Here is an 18,861-nt window from a genome sequence, read left to right as displayed (position 1 = left end):
TGCCATTTTGATTGAGATATAATGAATTTAAAGACTCTGTGTTTAAAAATAAACTTCTACTGATTTTTTCTTAAATAATGCAATCACACTTTGGTGTAAGTCCAAGTTTATTAATTCATTAATATACATGGTGCCAGAACGAATACCTCTTTTGTGACAGTTAGAGGTGATTTTTTTAACACAATTTTATGTATTTTCCCCATGTGTGAATTACAAAACAACTGTAATGTTACTTGTCATTTTTACTTCTATAAAATATTGTACTTTTTTATAGACATTTTCAGATGTCTCCAATCTTTGTCATTCATTAGAAAAATAGATTTTACATTAACATTTTAGACTCATCATGATGGTTGAAATTATGGTTTCAAGTTGGAGTGCATGATAATTGTCTAAAATACAAACAGCTACATGAGATTTTGCTGCAATATTCAAATGAAAAGAAGGTACGTCACTGCACCATCTTCACTGAACAAACAAGTAGCTTTAAATTGAAAACGTTTTAAAAAATGAAAATTATGTTAACATGTACATAATTATGTATCTGTTAAAATGTATAAAATATATTTTCTAGTACGAGAAATAGTAATAATACCTAACATCAGATAATATACAGACCTACAGTATGAACAGTTAAGTCATTCTGCTATGTAAGACTTACATATTACATCACTGTTGTTTAACCTTTTATGCCTTGTTCTTGTCTAAGGTTTCTTGGTCTCCCTTTGTGTTGGTCATTCTCAAACGGTGGCTCAGCTCCTGAGTCAAAACTGTGCAGCAGGATTTCTGAAAGGTTGAGAACAGGTTTATTTTCACGAACATTTTATAATGATCAAAAACGCTTATAAAAATGGGCTACTGTTCATTTGAAATCTGTGCTGAAGCTTAAAACCAATGAAAATGCTGCGTGTGTGTGTGTGTGTGTGTGTGTGTGTGTGTGTGTGTGTGTGTGTGTGTGTGTGTGTGTGTGTGTGTGTGTGTGTGTGTGTGTGTGTGTGTGTGTGTGTGTGTGTGTGTGTGTGTGTGTGTGTGATTGGCATTACTTGCCTTCTGCTCCCCTGCAGTGCTGCGAGACTTTGAGGTGAGTTCAAACAAGGAGAGTAGCACTCCAATCCCAAGGCCTATAGCCAGAACCAGGAAGATGCCCTTCATGCTATGAGCCCTCAGAGACGAGGCTTTGGCACTATCCTGGATACAGCTGCTGGCCCACCACTTAGTGCGCAGGTACGCCAGCTCCCCAGCCTCGCTCAGCTGTAGGATGGCCACGCTCAGGTTCTTCAGCATAGGAGATCCTATTCCAAGAAAAAGACGGAATTAAAACCATTCACTGCAGATTCAACTGCCGCAAGAAACATCAAAATGTCTTTTACCTACCTTTAAACAAATAATCCACCTGAAAAAAATATTTTGGGTAAACTTTAATGTACTTTAAAGTGCCTCTATTATGCTTTTCGAATATTACTTTTCATGTGGTGTCATATAGCTGTTTTTGAATGTAAAAGGTCTGCAAAGTTTTAGGGGCTGTTTACACGAAACCATTTTCAACTAAAAATAGAAAACTCTTTATGCATTTTGGCTATTCATTTTTATGACAACGACATTTTTAGGGACTGAAAACGCAAACCTTTGAAAACTGATTTCAAAGTGCAAGTTTTTGAAAACAATACCGTTATTGTCTCCATGTAAACAACAAAAACACGAATTTGTGCAAACGGTGACGTCATGCACATGCATATTATATGTAGGTGCGTAGTTTTTCACACAAAGTGACTTAACAGCGTTCTTAATCGTTTTTGGGGATCTGTGTGGAGATTCGCGGAGATCATTTTGACAATGTTGTCGTCTGTATGTGAAAAACACAAAGGAAAAACTTTTCCGTTTTTAGCACATCGTTTTCAAGTAAACGTAAATGATCCTGAAACACTGTAGCTGGAGCTGAAATTCAGATATGGTAATGAGCATTTCGTTTCCAACATGCACTGTAAGGGGTAGACCAATCACACCAGACTGGGCCATCTGACCAATCAGAGCAGAGTAGTCTCTCAGAAAGTGTAGGTTTAGAGAGACCAAATCCTTGATTGAACCATTTCAGACACTGAGAAAAAAGGTGATGCTTATGAATATTATTAGAAAATTAAGGTTATTTTTTTACTGTGAACCTGTTATAGGAAACCTCCAAAACAAAATCAGGAACCTTTAAAATAGCATACTAGGGGCACTTTAAGTTTTTAAACTACGTCAATTAAAAAGAACTGCACAAATATGTTTGTCTCACCAAGAGGAGTTACAATGCTGTAACCTCTCATCCCGATGACCTCATGTGCACGGACCAGTTCACAATGCCGTGCCACAGCCAAGTCCAGGGACACCGATTCTCCAATGAAAGCATAATTTCCTTCCTTTGCTCTCTGGACACCCTCATCCATAGAGGTCACGAAACTCTTCCTCCGCTCCATGTGCTCATAGATGCGACGGTAAGATGGGTTATTGGAGTTCTGTGCAAAAAGAATGTTAACATGTTAAGAAATCTTTCTGTAACATCTGGCAGGATTTAGTTTTACTAATCAGAAAAATGTGCAGATATGTGATCAGACCTTAAAGAAGGCGAGGGTGGAGGAGCCGGCAAGCGTTCCATATTCTATTACTTCCTGATTAGCCAAGTCCTCAAACCCTTTAATCATGAGCGGAGCAGAGTCAGACCCCTGAGAGGAATTAAGACTGGAGAAATAACAGGCCAGGAGCACGACGGAAAACAACCACCAGGTACAACTGATAACCCTTCCTGACACAGCTTTAGGGTGAGGGCCTGCACCTGCAGAGAGCAAGACAAATGAGAGGAAAAAACGTTATCCCTCCATTATCACAGACTGAGAAGTAATTCAGATGGGAAAATAGCTGCAGGCAGCAATGAAAGGTACACCTTGTAATGCTGAAAGGTACACCTTGTAATGCTGAGTATTCCTGTTATTGCATGTGATATGCATAATCCTGTTTTTAAAGATAGTCGGTTGAAATGATAGAAGCAAGGATATTACTGTTCATTTCTTTTGTCAAGTAGGAGGTGCAGGCATAAATCTTTGCATACTCTATAAAATATAGTAGGATCAGGACTATGGGCTTTTCATTGCATGACCACTAAAATCTGCTATTACATTATTTTTGATGATTACCTTGCAGGGTTAGGGCTCCTACAGCATACCATAAACTGTGGAGAAGTGTGAAGCGATTCGGCTCTGTCTCAGGCTCACTCCATTCACATGGACTCAACCTTGATATAAAGAGATAAATGCAGAAATCCGCATCAGTTCAGGGAAAAATCCTATTCAAAAACCATCCTTGCTCTGAAAAACAAAGCAGCAGTTTTACTGATTGTATTGTGTTCAACGTTTTGTGTGTGTAGTAAATTAGTAAGTGCTCTTGTTCTATGCGTCTCTGGTGTTCTGCTCGTTTCTCTGACCTTCCCACAATGCAGATGCACACTGCAGTCACAAAGTATGCAATCAGAATGCCGAACCAGGTCTCCCCAGAGAAGGGGGAGAGGAAGTCAAAAAAGCCGGCCTCCTCAGAAACGATATCTTTGCGGAGGAGGATACTGATTCCGGTCTGCATGTAAGGTTTTGTCATTCCCACAGCCTTCTCACGGGCAGCAGTGAGAGTGAGGGGCGCCACGGCGAGATCAGCTTCCTGAGAACAAAATACACGGAAGGTTTCACACTTGGGAAGGATTAATGTCATGGATGATTTAATTGCCATGATGATTTTAGATTCATATGCAGTAGTAATATTGTGTATTTATCTGTAAAATGCATAACATACGTACATACCCCTCTAACAACCTCCCCAATCATTCCGTTCCAGTTTCCAGTTTCGTCCTGCCGGCCATACGATCCATCCTTCACCAGGTGAACTTTGTATTTGAAACCCAGTTTCTTAGCCAGCTCAGTGAGCAGATCCATACAGTAGCCTTCTAACTGCGAGCCCTTGCTCATTGTGTAGGGGTCTTGCTGAAATTTTTTTTTTGTTTTGTTATAATATTTTTATTGTTTATGTAAATAATTTTAAAATACAAACATCACATTTCATAGTTTTTAGCTTAATTAAATTTGTACCTTTATGGTGGTAACTATCAGTTCTTGCCTTGCTGAAATGAAAAAAAAAAAAAATATTAACAAAATAAATAATTAAATATGAATATACTGCCGTTAAAATTTTGGGGTCTGTAAGATTTTTTTGTATGTTTTTTAAAGAAGAATCTCATGCTCACCAAGGTGGCATGTACTGTATGTGATTAAAACACAGTAAAAACAGTAATACTGTGAAATATTATAACATTTAAAATTACTGTTTATATATATATATTTGTAATAAATATGTAATAACATTTAATTTATTCCCCTGACGGCAAAGCTGAATTTTCAGCAGCCATTACTCCAGTTTTCAGTGTCACATGATCCTTCAGAAATCATTCTAATATTTTGATTTGGTAAAATATTTCTTATTATAGGGCTGGGAAAAGATTAATCGCGATTAATCGCATCCAAAATAAAAGTTTGTGTTTACATAATATATGTGTGTGCACTGTGTATAATTATTTTGTATATATATAAATACACACACATGCATGTATATATTTAAGAAATATTTGCATGTACATACTGTATATATTTATTTATAATTTATATTATATATAAATATCAATTTTTTATATATAAATATAATTTTTTTCTTAAATGTATACATGCATGTGTGTGTATTATATATACAAAATAATTATACACAGTGCACACACATATATTATGTAAACACAAACTTTTATTTTGGATGCGATTAATCGCGATTAATCTTTTCCCAGCCCTAATTATTATCAATGTTGAAAACAGTGTGGCTTAATAATTTTCCAAATATTCCAAACCGTGATGCATGGTGAATAGATACGTTCTGTAGAAAGCAAAATAGCATTTGTTACAAATAGAATTGTAATGTAATGCGTCCTTGCTGAATAAAAGTATTAATATCTCTCAAAACAAATCTTACTGACTCCAAAATTTTGAACGGTAGCCAGATAAACAAAAATCTTATCACAGGACTCTGTCCATCACATAAATAAGCATGTCAGCTAAAACAAAAAGTTAAATGAAATTTGAAGGGATTGAAGTCCATAAACAAAACGGTGTCCTACTGAGTCAACACATTTGAAAAGCTTAGATCTGTTCAAGAGTGTGTTTGTTCAAAATTGACCTCAAGTTGACATAGAGAGACATGGCCAAGATTTCAGTGGCTCCTCTATTGATCTGCCAAATCAGTTCTCTAGCTGGGAGTCTTGATTTCCTGCCGCATCTGTGTCACAAATAGCTCCATCTTAAATTAGCCAGAGTCATCAGAGAACCTTTTGTTCGGCAGCCATCTTTAGCAAAAAAAAAAAAAAAACACGTCCTCGCTCAGTCTGCAAATCTCAGGGAGATAATGATGAGTGAATGGCACGGCTGCGTTTGATGCCCTCTTAGGAAGCTTCCGGGTTTCCGGAACCCGCAGCGTTTGGCTGTGTTTTTCTCCTTTCTCAAAAGTGCGAGACAAAAATCTCATTGCAAAGCTGAACTGTGACTAATTGGAGTTGATGTTTTTGTCACTCTATCACGAAGTCATGGTCAGGGCAGTCAAAGAGTATCTGAAGCTAAAGTTAAGCAAAGCCCTCAGGGCTCCATCAACACCATAGAGTGATGTTGACACTCATCAGCTCCTCTTATTGAATTTATGACAGACACAGAGGGTCCTCGATGTGCTGTCATAGCTTGGCATGTCTTAAACACTGTTCTGCTGGTTCAAGGCTTTGAATTGATTTATAACCGTTTTTGAGAAGATTTCAGCTGGCTGGCTTCCTCTCTGTCAGAATGGGGTTTGAAGTGTGCCAAGCAGGATGTGGTCACTATCTTTGATGATGTGCCCAGCTGACTCTTCAGCCATTTATCATATGACAGGCCTGTGAAATTCAGTAACTTCATGCGGCGAGGACAAGGCAAGTTGGCACGGATTTCATAATAGCTGCTGTTTCTGAAATTACACGAGATGCCGTAAAAGTAACTAATGCCACTATAGTGTGTTCCTTTGAGAAGGAGAGGCGATTTTAAGATGGAATACAAGAAATAATTGTGCTGTGTGATGCCATTACATCATTACAATTTCAAATGAGACAAAAAACAACGTCACTGCTATATTTAACTTTTACATTACATATCCATATATTAACAATCAAACTTGTACCTGCTATGCAGAACTCTGACCCCAGCAAAAAGCATAAAGAGACAATTCCCAACATGCTGCTGATTATGACCTGCAAGCCAAACACACAATCTGACTCATTTAAAACATATACACAAAATAAATACAAATATTTATGTATTAGATATGCTAAATGATATGCAATATTAAAATAAAAAACATATGCTGATTTGTAGCCTATCTATCAACACATACATTGTAAATAACATATATAACAATTTATCCCTTAAGACATATATTTGTTTAACCACATTTTATATTAGTTCTTGTTGCTTAATATTTTGTTGAGGTTAATGACAATAATACTACTTTTACAAGGACCATCAATGCATTCTCAGAGTTTCCAGCATACTTCAAATCAAAAAGACAAAATCAGTGACTTTAAAAGGTCCAAATCAAACAGCGCCCTCCTAATCTCATACTTACCATGATGTTCGCTGTGCTGGGACTGCACTGACACTGACGCTGATCAAGACAGTGGTGTGGTTTACAATAATGAATTAGAGGGTTCCCACTAAAGGCTTGGGAAAAGCCAATGAGTTTCAGGGGGTGGAGAAAGTCATCCAAACACTTATAATGAAAAGTGGGTTGATAGAATATTCTAGAGCAAGATGAATTATAGATCTGATTTCTCTATATATTAGATAGCCCTACAGGCGATGTTGAAAATTCATGCAATTTCGATTTTGGCATTTTGGCACATTAAATTTTAGTGTCTTAGGTCAGTCTGAATATTGAAAATAAAAAAATATTATAATAAATAGCATGCCCTTCAACACCATGTATCTGGGGAAAAATTACCAAGATTTGACTCACAGAAGCTTCATGCATAAAGTGGATAAAAATAACATATGCAATATGCTAAAAGATAGTCTTTATATATTCAGAGAAAAACTGAAAGGATGAAATAATCTCAAATTGTTTAAACCTTCAGATTATTTCGTTAAGAATATAAGCAAAAAAATATAAAAATAATAATAATATTAATATTAATAAAGTGGACAAAAATCACTTATAAAGTGAAAATACATACAAATAAAGTTAGTCTAGTCTTTATATGTTCAGAGGAAAACGGAAAGGATGAAGTAGCCTAACCTCAAATTGTTTAAACGTGAGATTATTTCATTTAAAACAAAAAAATATTAATAATAATTATTATATTAATAAAGTGGATTAAAATTACATGGGCTATATACGCCACCATTAAACTATTGTATTTATATAGTCAGACGGAAAACGGAATTTATTTAAAACATAATAATAATGTAGGCTATTATTATTGTTGTTGTATTATTAGCTACTATGTCGACTGCTATCAAGAAATTATGTTCTTTTTGCACAGTAAACCATACATTACGCGGGCGTTTAAATGTAGCTTGTGAACATGGAGTCTATGCGCGCAAACATTTCAGGGAAGTCTCTCGTATTGTTTTTCTTATCGCTCGAAGCCTCTATTGGCTTTAGCGAGACTCCGTGGCCTCACCATGACCATTTCCACCAATGGCAGAGCAGTGCGCATGATGCGCGCGCCAAGTGCAAAGCCCAACGCCGAGAATTCGCTTTTTTTTTCTAAAGGGGCGTATTTTTCTTGCCAATTTAATTACAAACCAACGTTCAATGCACACGAATACTCTGCAATAATGTCAGGCGCCTATTTGAAACACTCGGACTCCATGTCAAGGTGATAGGATTGTGTAAACACCCGGGGTGTGTGTTTAGAAACGATTTTTGTGGGAAGTCTCATCAATGGAGGGTTGAGGAAGCCCGTCTTGTTACAGAAGAGGACGCTGTCGCCCCTGGATATGACCGGCATTCCCTGTCGTTTCGAGCGATCGATAAAAGAGTAAGTTTGCTGATTTATTCTGCACTGCTTTCTGTAAACAGTAATGTCGCGGGGGCAGGTTGTAACGCTGCGGTTGCTTTCTTGGACTCTCCAAATATGGCTCCAGCACTGGAAGGCGCTCATTTACTAGCTCTGCCTTGGCTGACTGTACACGGCGCTTTATTACATACAAGTGTTTTATTCTCTGCATATACACACGGCATAGCATGCAACGGAGCTATAGCGTCATATGCAATTATTTGTCGTTTTGTTGACAAAGTGAAAACAAGGCGTAGTGCACCGTCAGAGTTTGTTATCAGGAAAAACAATCGAGGTAGAAACTGTCCATCAGCCCTGCTAAAATGGCTGACTGACTCGTCTGTCTCGCTTCAGGATTGGTATTTAGCGCTCTGCAACCGAACTACGTCAACTGGGTCGAGGAAAAAATGAAGGTCTGCCCGGTGATTGGCTCGAATTATTCACGTGATATGATCACGACATGCTATTGGTTCGCCTGATATACATTTATTACCAACGTTACAAATTGAGCGACATGGACACTGTATAAGATGTGTATCTGTTAATTTGAGAAACCCCTTATTTAGTAGTTATTAGATGTTTATTGATCTTAATGAAGCGTTTATTTTTACTTTTTATATGACAGCAAACACATTATGAAGGAGTGGAGTCGCTGCTACATTTGATTGTGATGTTTTTATTCAAATGTGCTGATAGATAGTTTTTTGGTCTAAGATGTGTTTTATGGTAAGACAACAGGTGAAAAGGGAAAACGGATTTAACTAATAGATTTCACCATATCCTCCCCATTGATTAATCACAAATGTTTTGTGTTGCAAGTTTTCTGAAATGATATGTTTAAATATGCATACATTTTTAGAACAGAAATCATTGATAATTAGATTTTTTCATTTGGACGTTAAGAGTTTTTACAGAGGGGACTTTGGATAGCCTCATTTATAGTTTTACCTCTTCTTAGTCCATAAATTTAAAAAAAATCTGTTTTTAGGAATAAAGTGTTATAAACCAGACCAATTATATACGAAGAAGCCCCTCCATAACAACCTTCATAATATTCATTGGAATAAAACTGGAAATTTTGGTGCTACTAAGTTGTAGATTTGTGGCTCAAGTGCATTGTGAAATACCCCAAAATCTCAAAATTGACCAGTGCATGAAAAAACAATGGTTTTGCCTGTAGTGTCTTCTTGTCTTGACAAGTTTTTTCAGCAATATCTGGTCAATATTGGTAATGTATATTTCTGTTCTTACAGGTACCTATGTCCATTCATATTTTAACATATATGTAGAGGATAACTTCAATGAGAAAGTTAAAGAAACGAGTTGGCCAATCCAGGGCTGGAGGCTTTGGCAGAGGAGAGGATCAGGGTCAAGTTGGTCCATCCAGCCATGCCGACATGGACGCTCTATTCTGTCCACCTTCTCCATGCAGACTGAACTTCTCAATGACCAGAGACACTCTTACGTATGCGCAGGCTCAGAAAATGGTGGAGATTGAGCTGGAGGGAAGGCTTCACCGGATCAACATTTACGACCAGCTCTCCGTCGTAACGGAGGACGAAATGCTGGCTCAGGATCTGACGGAGTGCAACAGTAACAAAGAGAACAGCGAGGAAAGACTGGGAAACAAACAAACTGTGTCTAAAAGCAAGCGGAAAGATGGCAAACACGCAGCCAAAAAGAGATCTGGCTCTCAGAATGGCTTGCAAAGTCAGGTTGCTCATTCACAAATCCCCCTGCCAAAGCCTACTTTTCGCACGGTGGACACTTTCATGGCCTCAGAAGCCCCTCCTCTTCCTTCGGCTTATTACCGCTACATAGAGAAGTCAGGGGAGGAGTTGGACAATGAGGCCGAGTATGACATGGACGAGGAGGACATGGCTTGGCTAGAGATGGTGAATCAGAAGCGAGTGTCCGATGGCCACGCTTCCGTCCCCCCTGATACTTTTGAGTTACTGATTGACCGACTTGAGAGAGAGTCCATTTTGGAGTCCCGCAGCCAGGCGCTGTCCCAGAGCACCATCGACGAGGATGCCTACTGTTGCGTTTGCCTTGACGACGAGTGTCTCAACAGCAACGTCATCCTGTTCTGCGACATCTGCAATCTCGCAGTGCACCAGGAATGTTACGGGGTGCCTTACATCCCCGAGGGCCAATGGCTGTGCAGGCGCTGTCTGCAATCCCCGTCGCGACCCGTCGATTGTGTCCTCTGCCCTAATCGGGGAGGTGCATTCAAACAAACTAGCGACGGAAGTTGGGCCCACGTCATCTGTGCCATATGGATCCCTGAATTGTGCTTTGCCAACACTGTGTTCCTAGAGCCCGTGGAGGGAGTGAAAAACATTCCTCCTGCACGATGGAAGCTCACCTGTTACCTGTGCAAACAGAAAGGCAGGGGGGCGTCTATTCAGTGCCACAAAGCAAACTGCTACAGGGCGTTTCACGTCACTTGTGCCCAGAGAGCCGGTCTTTATATGAAAATCGACCCTGTGCGGGAAACCGGTGTGCACGGCACCACTTTTACTGTGAAGAAAACTGCTTATTGCGAGAACCACTCGCCCTCTGGTACGGGCAATGAGGGGGATGAAGACAATGGGTTAGTCGGGGGCAGGGGTAACAGAGGTCAGAGGTCATACACATTAGGCCCTCCGCTGCAGCAGAACCAGAATGGACGGAAAAAAGGTTCAGCCGCACAACAGAAGAAAACGCAGAAGAATCCAGCCGGGACTTCGCGGAAGACAGGAGTACCCCTCCTGCTGGTGCCGCAGATCCCCTCCTTCAGGTAAATGTTTACGTCTGCTCTTTTGTCGGTTATGTCAGTTCTTTTGATCTTACCTTGTTGTAAGCATGTATAAGTATTTCACCTCATCTTCAGTGTGGAAGTGACTTCCAGTGAAAGTTATGTTTACCATTTAGGATACTGTTGTAGAAGTTTGGGCTCAATAAGACTTTTAAAAAAAAAATTATACTTCTATTCAGTCAGTAAGGATGCATTTTATTGAGTTTTACATTGTAACATGATTACTATTTCAAATAAATACTGTTCTTTGAAAAGTTCTTTTCATCAAAGAATACTTAAAAATTTTATAAAAATTGAAAAAACAACTGTTTTCAACATTGATTATTATTATGATTAGAAATGTTACTACCAGATCAGTATTTTGGAATGATTTCTGAAGGATCATGTGACACTGAAGACTGAAAATTCTGCTTTGCCATCACAGGAATAAATTACAAATTTAAATATATAGTAAATTAGTAAATTGTAATAATATATCACAGTATTACTGTTTTTTACTGCTTTTTTGATTAAATAAATGTAGCTAAATTTTTATAATGAGCATAAATAACTTCTTTCAAAAATAAAAAAATAATTTGATCAGTTTATTAAATATCCTGTTTTTACTCAGAAATGTGTCACTTTACAAAAGAAAAATAAGAATTCTGAATGTTTCATGTTGAATTTAACAGTTGGGCCTTGTTTCATATTTTTTGAATAGGCTCAACAAGATTTGCACAGGGGTCTCTGTTGAAAGGAAAAATCAGTTTATGCAGAGACTCCACAATTACTGGCTGCTGAAGCGTCACTTTCGTAACGGAGTGCCACTCATCCGCCGGCTCCATTCTCATCTACAGACTCAGAAATCTGAGCAGGTTAGTGTGCTGTAACACATTACGCTGTTGTTCACAGTAAAAAGTGTGATAACTTATACTACAACTCTTAATAACCAAGCTCACACAGAATCTACGACAGCAGAAAACTGCAGATTGCTACAAATTTTGCATCGCTTAGCATTCACACTTTTCCCTGCCCCATGTTTGTTTATTAAACATGATGAATAATTTGATTATTCCATGTATATTGAATTATGGCACGTTTAAGCTATGAGTAACACATTTAACTATGTTTGAATTCTGCACGTTTTTCTCCCAAAATCAGAGCAGAAAAATGACAAAATGATCACTTGAGTTGTTGTGTGTTAAATGACCAGATATTGCTTGTATGTGCATTGTATTTACAGATTTTTTTTTTTTTAAATGACTTTTTAGAGAGAGCCAGACGCAAAGTTGCAGGCTGTCAGGGAAGAGCTAAAGTATTGGCAGAAGCTTCGACAGGACCTGGAAAAAGCTCGACTTCTTATTGAGCTCATACGAAAGAGGGAGAGACTTAAAAGAGAACAGGTGACAGATCCCCTCATGTCTAATGTTCTTTTGTTACATTCTCTAGACCCTGTTCTCTGAAAACCATCACTTATTGAGAACAGGCATGCGGTAATTACTAATTCACAGAATGGATTTAATTTGGCTCTTCTCTCACCAGATGAAACTTCAGCAGGCTACACTGGAGCTGCAGCTCACCCCTGCGCTGGTGTTTCTGCGCTCTACACTGGAACAGCTGAAGGAGAAAGACATAGATCATATTTTCACCACACCTGTCAATTTGAAGGAGGTAAGGAAATGGGCCCTTTAAAACTCCCCTTTTTGCTGTTTGCAAAAAAAAACTTGGTAACACTTTACAATAAGGTCTCATTTGTTGATATCAATTAATCCATTAACTAACATAAACTAACAGTCTGTAAATATATTGTATAAAAATTAATTTAACATTTTGAAATTTTTATAAATATTGATTAGAAAAATATGTTATTATCATAAGGGCTAACTGGACTATACTAACCATTCAAACCGTGGCGTAGTTCAGACTCGTTCATCAGGGTGGACCAGCTTACTCATTTTTAATGCCATTGATGTACACATGTGGCCAGTCATATTTTAATATGCTCATTTTTATGTCAATACCATGATGGTTTCTAAATGACCCATTTTTGCAGCTTAGTTTTCATAGTCTGGGTGGACTTCCCGCTGAGAATATTACTGACTACATAGTAGATTGACCTTTTTATTTTTAATAATTCTTTCCATATTCTTTATTGTTTTCCCAGGTTCCAGATTATCTGGAGTTTGTTTGTGAGCCGATGGACTTCTCTACAATGCATGACAAACTGGAGGCCCATAAATACTCATCTGTGGCTGACTTGGAGAATGATTTCAATCTCATGATATCCAACTGTCTGAGGTACAACTCCAATGACACAATGTTCCATAAAGCTGCCATGCAACTCCAAGAGGTGGGCGGAGCTGTCCTGAGACATGCCCAACATCAGGCTCTCAGCATTGGTCTTGATCCCAGCACAGGCATGCACCTGCCAGACAAGCCCAGCGCACACAATGCCACAGTCTCATGGTGGGATGAAGGTGTGCAGCTTTCCAATGTGAACAGTCACCAAAACAATGTACAGTCTTAAAGAGAGAGTTCACCCGAAAATGAAATTTCTGTCATTAATTACTCACCCTTATGTGGTTCCAAACCCGTAAGATCTTCATTCATCTTCGAAATACAAATGTAGATATTTTTGATGAAATCCAAGAGCTTTCTGACCCTCCCATTGACTGCAATGTTATTACTACTTTCAAGGCTCAGAAAGGTAAAGACATCGTTAAAATAGTCCATGTGACTACAGTGGTTCAACCTAATGTAATAAAGCGACAATAATACTTTTTGTGTGCAAAAGAACTAAAAATAAAGACTTCAACAGTTTCTTCTCTTCTGTGTCAGTCTCCGACACTGTTCCGGGTTATATGTCAGAACGCTGTCTATTGGCCGGCTCTTGCGTCAGCACCACACTCGTGTATCGTGGTCCTCATGTGAACAGCGTCAGAGACTTGACACAGAAGAGAAGAAATTGTTGAATAAAGTCTTTATTTTAAGTTTTTTGCACACAAAAAGTTTAGATTTATAGTAAATATTTTTTGACGTTTAATTTTTAAAAATGAATGTCTTTACTAACTTTCTGGGCCTTGAAAGTAGTAATAACATTGTAGTCTATGGCGGGTCAGAAAGAGCTCGGATTTCATTAAAAAATATCTTTATTTGCGTCGTGAAGATGAACGAAGGTATTACGGGTTTGGAACAACATGAGGGTGAGTAATTAATGACAGAAATTATATTTTGTGGGTGGACTAATCCTTTAAATTACAAGATTAATCTTTCTGATGCTTAGAAAATGTAAATGCTCTCATTATCAACTCCCCCTCATGTCATTTTAAAGTTTCAAACAGGACAAAAAAACACAATAAAAGTAGATCATGATTCTTCTGTTGCTATGCCCGATTTTAATCAAAAAATATATATATTCCATCGAATGATTTACAGTTGACTTGCTCTTGGACCCTGAAAATCGTGTGCACATGTGTCCTGAGGACCAGCTGAAAACCCTGCTGGACAAACTGGATCTGGTGGCGTCTATGCGGACCAGCGGGGGTCGTACAAAACGCATGCGCCTGCTGCGCAGAGAAATTAACAGCCTCCGTCACAAGATCAGCCACCAGGACCGCAACCCACGACTGCTGAATGGAAGAATTAAAGGGAAGAAGAGCAAAGAGGGAAAGAGTGAGGAGAGGATGGATTACATAACCTCCAATACAGGTAACTTCAACTTCAGGTACTTCAACTTAAACTTAATTTCAGTTAGTTGCTAACATTTCTTTTTTTACATTTTAAGTTAGTTTTTCGTTATTCATATATTTTATTTTATTTTAGCTTTATTTCAATTGACATTAAAAAAATTTTTTTTAGTTATTAACAATAATGGTTACTATTTGTTATTTTAAACAGTAAAAAAAAAAAAAAGTAATTTTTGGACAGAGGCAAAATAGACCTTGGCAGAAGACTTACAACCATCAAGTGATGAATAATTATTTCGTTTTTAATTCAAACTTCTTTATAAGTTATATACAAGTTTAAGTTAACCATTAATTTCTTTCCACGGTTGAAGACCCAAAAAAATCAACATTGCAGAAAGTGCAAAAACCCATTTGTCCAGCCTCTTCACCTTTACCTGGAGATTCCCCACCAAACCCGCCTATGTTCTTCCTTGAGACGGGACGGACCACCACTCCAGCGCAGTCAAATAAACCTGGCAGCAGAAAACAGAGGGCGAAAGGAAAAGAAAGAGGCCTGAGAGAAAATCACGATAAGACTTTAGAAGAAGATGAGAACTTCCACACAAAAGAGAAGGACACCAGCCCTCAGGAGGATGCTGTGAGCAGGGTTTCCTCCGCAGAGAGTCCATCTGATTCACCCAAGATGGGTGTGGGTCGTCGGACATCAATCCTCTTCAAGAAAGCAAAAAACGGAGCCAGACCGACAAAGGACAAGCCTGTTTTATTGCAAAATGGAGTCAGCAAAGGCGAAAATGATGCATCGCCACAGCAGACCGCACCAGCCAAGTTATTGCCAGCACCACCAGCCCCAAAATCACCCTCTCCGTCCCCTCACCAGCTGAGATCCAGAGGACTGAGTACATGCTCGGACAACGAAGGTGAAAAGGCCCACTCTCGGCCAGAAGAGAATGGTACTGGATTACTAAGACGATTACTCAAGTTTATTGACCAGTGATTTAAGTGCTGTTCATCGCAATGTGTTTAATATGCTAAAGCGCTCTAATGCTCTTTATTTAGGCTTCGCAAATGGACTCAAGAGACACAGCAGCCACTCATCCGATTCAGAAAGCTGCTCTCCCACCTTCCCAACACACAGGTAATGGATGCTGTCAGCACTGAGTGCTTTAAATGCTAGGTTCCCTGTTTACACTTGGCTCGTGGGATCAGTGGGCCTGTTTACACCTGGTCACCTCATGTGTTTTTACTGATCGGATAGCTATCTGATTTGTTAAAACCATTCCATTTACACTTGGTCACATAAATGTGTCTCCGCAAAACGAATATAAATCCGATCTTCAATTCCCGCGCTATATGCAAATTTAACGAAGTTCACGTCATCGAAAGCAAGATATGAGCTGCATTTTATTTATCATCAGCTAATTTCAAGATCAAAGACTGCAACAGGAGAGAGAGCGGCATCAGCACTGGTAAGATCATTTAGTCTCACTACTTTTAATGAAGATGATTGTGTGTGTTGAGCATCTGCGACTTACTTTCAGTTTTATTTGCGGCACTGCGCGTCGGCTTTCTGAAGAGATATTAGGCTACTCATCTGTGGCGATGTGTGTTGCAGTAGCGCTGTCATATCATATCAACATGCTCTCACACACTTTTTTCTTTTACATTTTGGGAGGAGTAAAATTAACAAATGTGGCTTCAACAAACAGATGCATTTAGACTTGTCCAGTTTCGTTTGGAATGCATCTCAAACCACCTCCTGATCGGATTTAAATCCGTCTTGAAAACGTTTCGGAGGGTATTTACACCTGGTCTTTTCCCGATCGGATAGCCATCCGATCAGAGAAAACGCATGAAGTGACCAGGTGTAAACAGGCCCGGTGTGTCACTGCATGATGAGAAAGTGCAAAAAAAAGTTCACCCCAGAGCAAAATATACTTGTGCGATTTAATCTCTTTACAAACATTTGGATTTCAAATATAATTGTTCCCCGGAAGTGGCAAAAATGTTTTAGCAATATCCAGATGTTTTTGCTAATCTTAAATTGCATACTATTTATTTATGAATTTAATTTGTAGTTTATAAATTAAATTACATTTTTATGTATTTGAGTTTGTGCATGTTTTCTCACTGAATAAAACAGAATTTTAATTTTTGTTTTTTTTGTTTATATTTTTCATGCAATATCCCAAAAATTACCATAAGTATATGGATGGAAACCTGGTTATATGACCTGTTTTTACACCTGTATTTAGCACTGACCACTTGAGATTGCATCACCTGACACAGACGTCAATACCAGGTGTTCAAGGTGCCTATTACACAGAAAGTAATTTAAAACCATTTGTCTGCTAATGTTTTCTGCAGTTCCTCACCTCCAAAACGCAGTCGTGGTAAACCAGCTCTCAGTAAAGTTCCTGTTGGTGAGGAGGAGAATGAAGTTACTAATACAAGTGGGTCCAACAAATACCTTAAAGGAACTATTTTGTTGTTTTTTTTATTTGTTTTGTTCTATCGTTATTTTGTCTTTACTTTTGTAGGCAGAGACACTTCTCAAAATTATGACGAGATGGAACCTCTAACCTTGGTTTGGGCAAAATGTCGTGGGTACCCCTCATACCCTGCAATGGTAAGGATCACATGCGGTTGCGCTTATGCTTGTGAGTCTTCACGAGACACTTGAATCTATAAGTTAGTATATTTAGCCAAGCCTAAACTAATAATGTTTTTCAACAGGTTGTCGATCCTAACATGCCCCGGGAAGGAATTCTTCACAACGGCATTCCCATCCCAGTGCCTCCTATAGACGTTTTGGATCTGGGTACACGCAGACAAGAGGAGACGGAGGAGAAGCTCTTTCTTGTGCTGTTTTTCGATACAAAAAGAACCTGGTAAGGTGAAATACATTTAATGGAATATAATTTCAAACCTGCAAGCTTGTTTTAAGCCTATTCATGTCATTTTTTGGCTATTAAGGCAGTGGCTACCATTGGACAAACTCCATCACATGGGCATTGACGACACCGTAGACAGACTGCGTCTGATGGAGGGCAAGAAACCAAATGTGCGGAAGTCAGTGCACATGGCGTACGACAGGGCGATGACACACCTGAGCCATGTGCAGGAAAACTCAACTTTTAACCCCTCAAATTTTATATAAAAGACTTCTGTTAAATGTATGTCTAAACTGACTGTAAGATACCAGTGAAGGTACGCTCATAACATTCAGATGTTTATTGGTTTTTATACCAGTGGAAGGCAGATTTATAAGATCATTTTTGTCTTCTGTCCGGTTTTCCTACCATCAAAAACTCAAGGCACATCATAAATCAAAACCTGGTTTTATTCACTTTTAATGTTCTCAATCAACCAAGATTTCTAAGAATGTTTTAAATTCATTTGTTCTATTTGCACTTATTTTTGTATGTTGAAAATGTTTTGCCACTCGTTCCATTTTTGGCATTTTTATTGAATGTGAGGTGATGGTATCACTTATGTTGCCAATGCACCAGGGTGTTCGGGCAGTGCGACTCAGGAACTTTGTGCTAGAATGCATTTTGTAATAGTTTACTTGGATATATTTCTGGACTGAGGAAATGCATGTGCACAAAAAAAGTCCTATTGCCCTTAGATTTTCTGGTTAATCATTCTAGCGTGATCATATATGCTTTTCGTCTTTATCAGATCTGTTCTCTTTCTAAAACTTGACTACCATAGCTGTTTTACCTACTGTAAGATGCCACTTCATGTTATTCAGTTCTTTGGCACTAACACCCAGCTCCTATCTTTTGTCATTTTTAAGTTAATATGTGCCCATTTATTTTAAAGAAAGGATGTGTCTGTCAACAAGCTTGTAATTGTGGGTGGAGATCACTGTAAATATAAATGCATGTATGTAGAAAATATGCACAGATGTGTTTTTAAAATCTGAAATTAATGACAAACTTTGTACGTCATTTTAATTTATTCGGAGTTATGGAAAAGTTATTTAATAGTAATTGAGAAGGTTTAATTTAACAGCTCTACAGAGCTTTATATTGTTCAGGAAGCATTACTACTTTAATGCAATTGTTCCTTAGTGGTCTAAAGTGAGAGAACATTATAGTATAAAATATTAAGTAGTCTCTTAGATCATGTACGCAGAGTAAAAGAGAAATGTGTTTTTTTTTTTAAACCTGTGAAAAGCTAATAGTACCAAACAAAAAATGTCTGAAACAGTATTTTCTCAAACGAGAAATAAAAACACTGTTGAGCTGATGTGT

General features: G+C 38.3%; 2 protein-coding genes across 4 annotated transcripts; one reads left to right on the top strand and one right to left on the bottom strand.

Moving 5' to 3' along the window:
* Positions 1–89: 89 nt before the first annotated feature.
* grik6 (glutamate receptor, ionotropic, kainate 6) lies at positions 90–6,929 on the bottom strand. Of its 2 annotated transcripts, XM_077203531.1 has the most exons (10): positions 6,703–6,929; positions 6,259–6,328; positions 4,110–4,141; positions 3,825–4,004; positions 3,458–3,684; positions 3,171–3,268; positions 2,595–2,812; positions 2,276–2,495; positions 1,048–1,292; positions 90–786 (listed from the first exon to the last, which is right to left on the bottom strand). In XM_077203531.1, the coding sequence occupies exons 1-10, from the start codon at positions 6,703–6,705 to the stop codon at positions 688–690; spliced, it is 1,392 nt and encodes a 463-aa protein (XP_077059646.1). In that variant the 5' UTR covers positions 6,706–6,929; the 3' UTR covers positions 90–687. The 2 variants fall into 2 exon arrangements, with proteins under 2 accessions (XP_077059646.1, XP_077059647.1); XM_077203532.1 differs by lacking the exons at positions 6,259–6,328; positions 6,703–6,929 and adding an exon at positions 5,239–6,048.
* An 852-nt stretch (positions 6,930–7,781) lies between these two features.
* On the top strand, positions 7,782–18,856 carry brpf3a (bromodomain and PHD finger containing, 3a). 2 transcript variants are annotated; one of them, XR_013194890.1, is made up of 14 exons: positions 7,787–8,119; positions 9,391–10,919; positions 11,638–11,791; positions 12,188–12,319; positions 12,459–12,587; positions 13,081–13,393; positions 14,352–14,624; positions 14,974–15,552; positions 15,659–15,737; positions 16,018–16,068; positions 16,967–17,052; positions 17,140–17,228; positions 17,336–17,490; positions 17,576–18,856. XR_013194890.1 is itself a non-coding variant. In XM_077203525.1 (13 exons), exons 2-13 carry the CDS (start codon positions 9,439–9,441, stop codon positions 17,757–17,759), a joined length of 3,654 nt encoding a protein of 1,217 aa, XP_077059640.1. In that variant the 5' UTR covers positions 7,782–8,119; positions 9,391–9,438; the 3' UTR covers positions 17,760–18,856. The 2 variants fall into 2 exon arrangements, 1 of the variants encoding a protein (XP_077059640.1); XM_077203525.1 differs by lacking the exon at positions 16,018–16,068 and having other exon boundaries at positions 7,782–8,119.
* The last annotated feature ends 5 nt before the right edge of the window (positions 18,857–18,861 follow it).

The sequence above is a fragment of the Siphateles boraxobius genome, unplaced genomic scaffold, assembly GCF_051911475.1.
Source record: "Siphateles boraxobius isolate OS27281-9 unplaced genomic scaffold, OSU_SipBor_1 5, whole genome shotgun sequence".
Lineage (NCBI taxonomy): Eukaryota > Metazoa > Chordata > Actinopteri > Cypriniformes > Leuciscidae > Siphateles > Siphateles boraxobius.
Note: the sequence above shows the minus strand (reverse complement) of the source record. Positions and strands in the feature narration are given on the sequence as shown.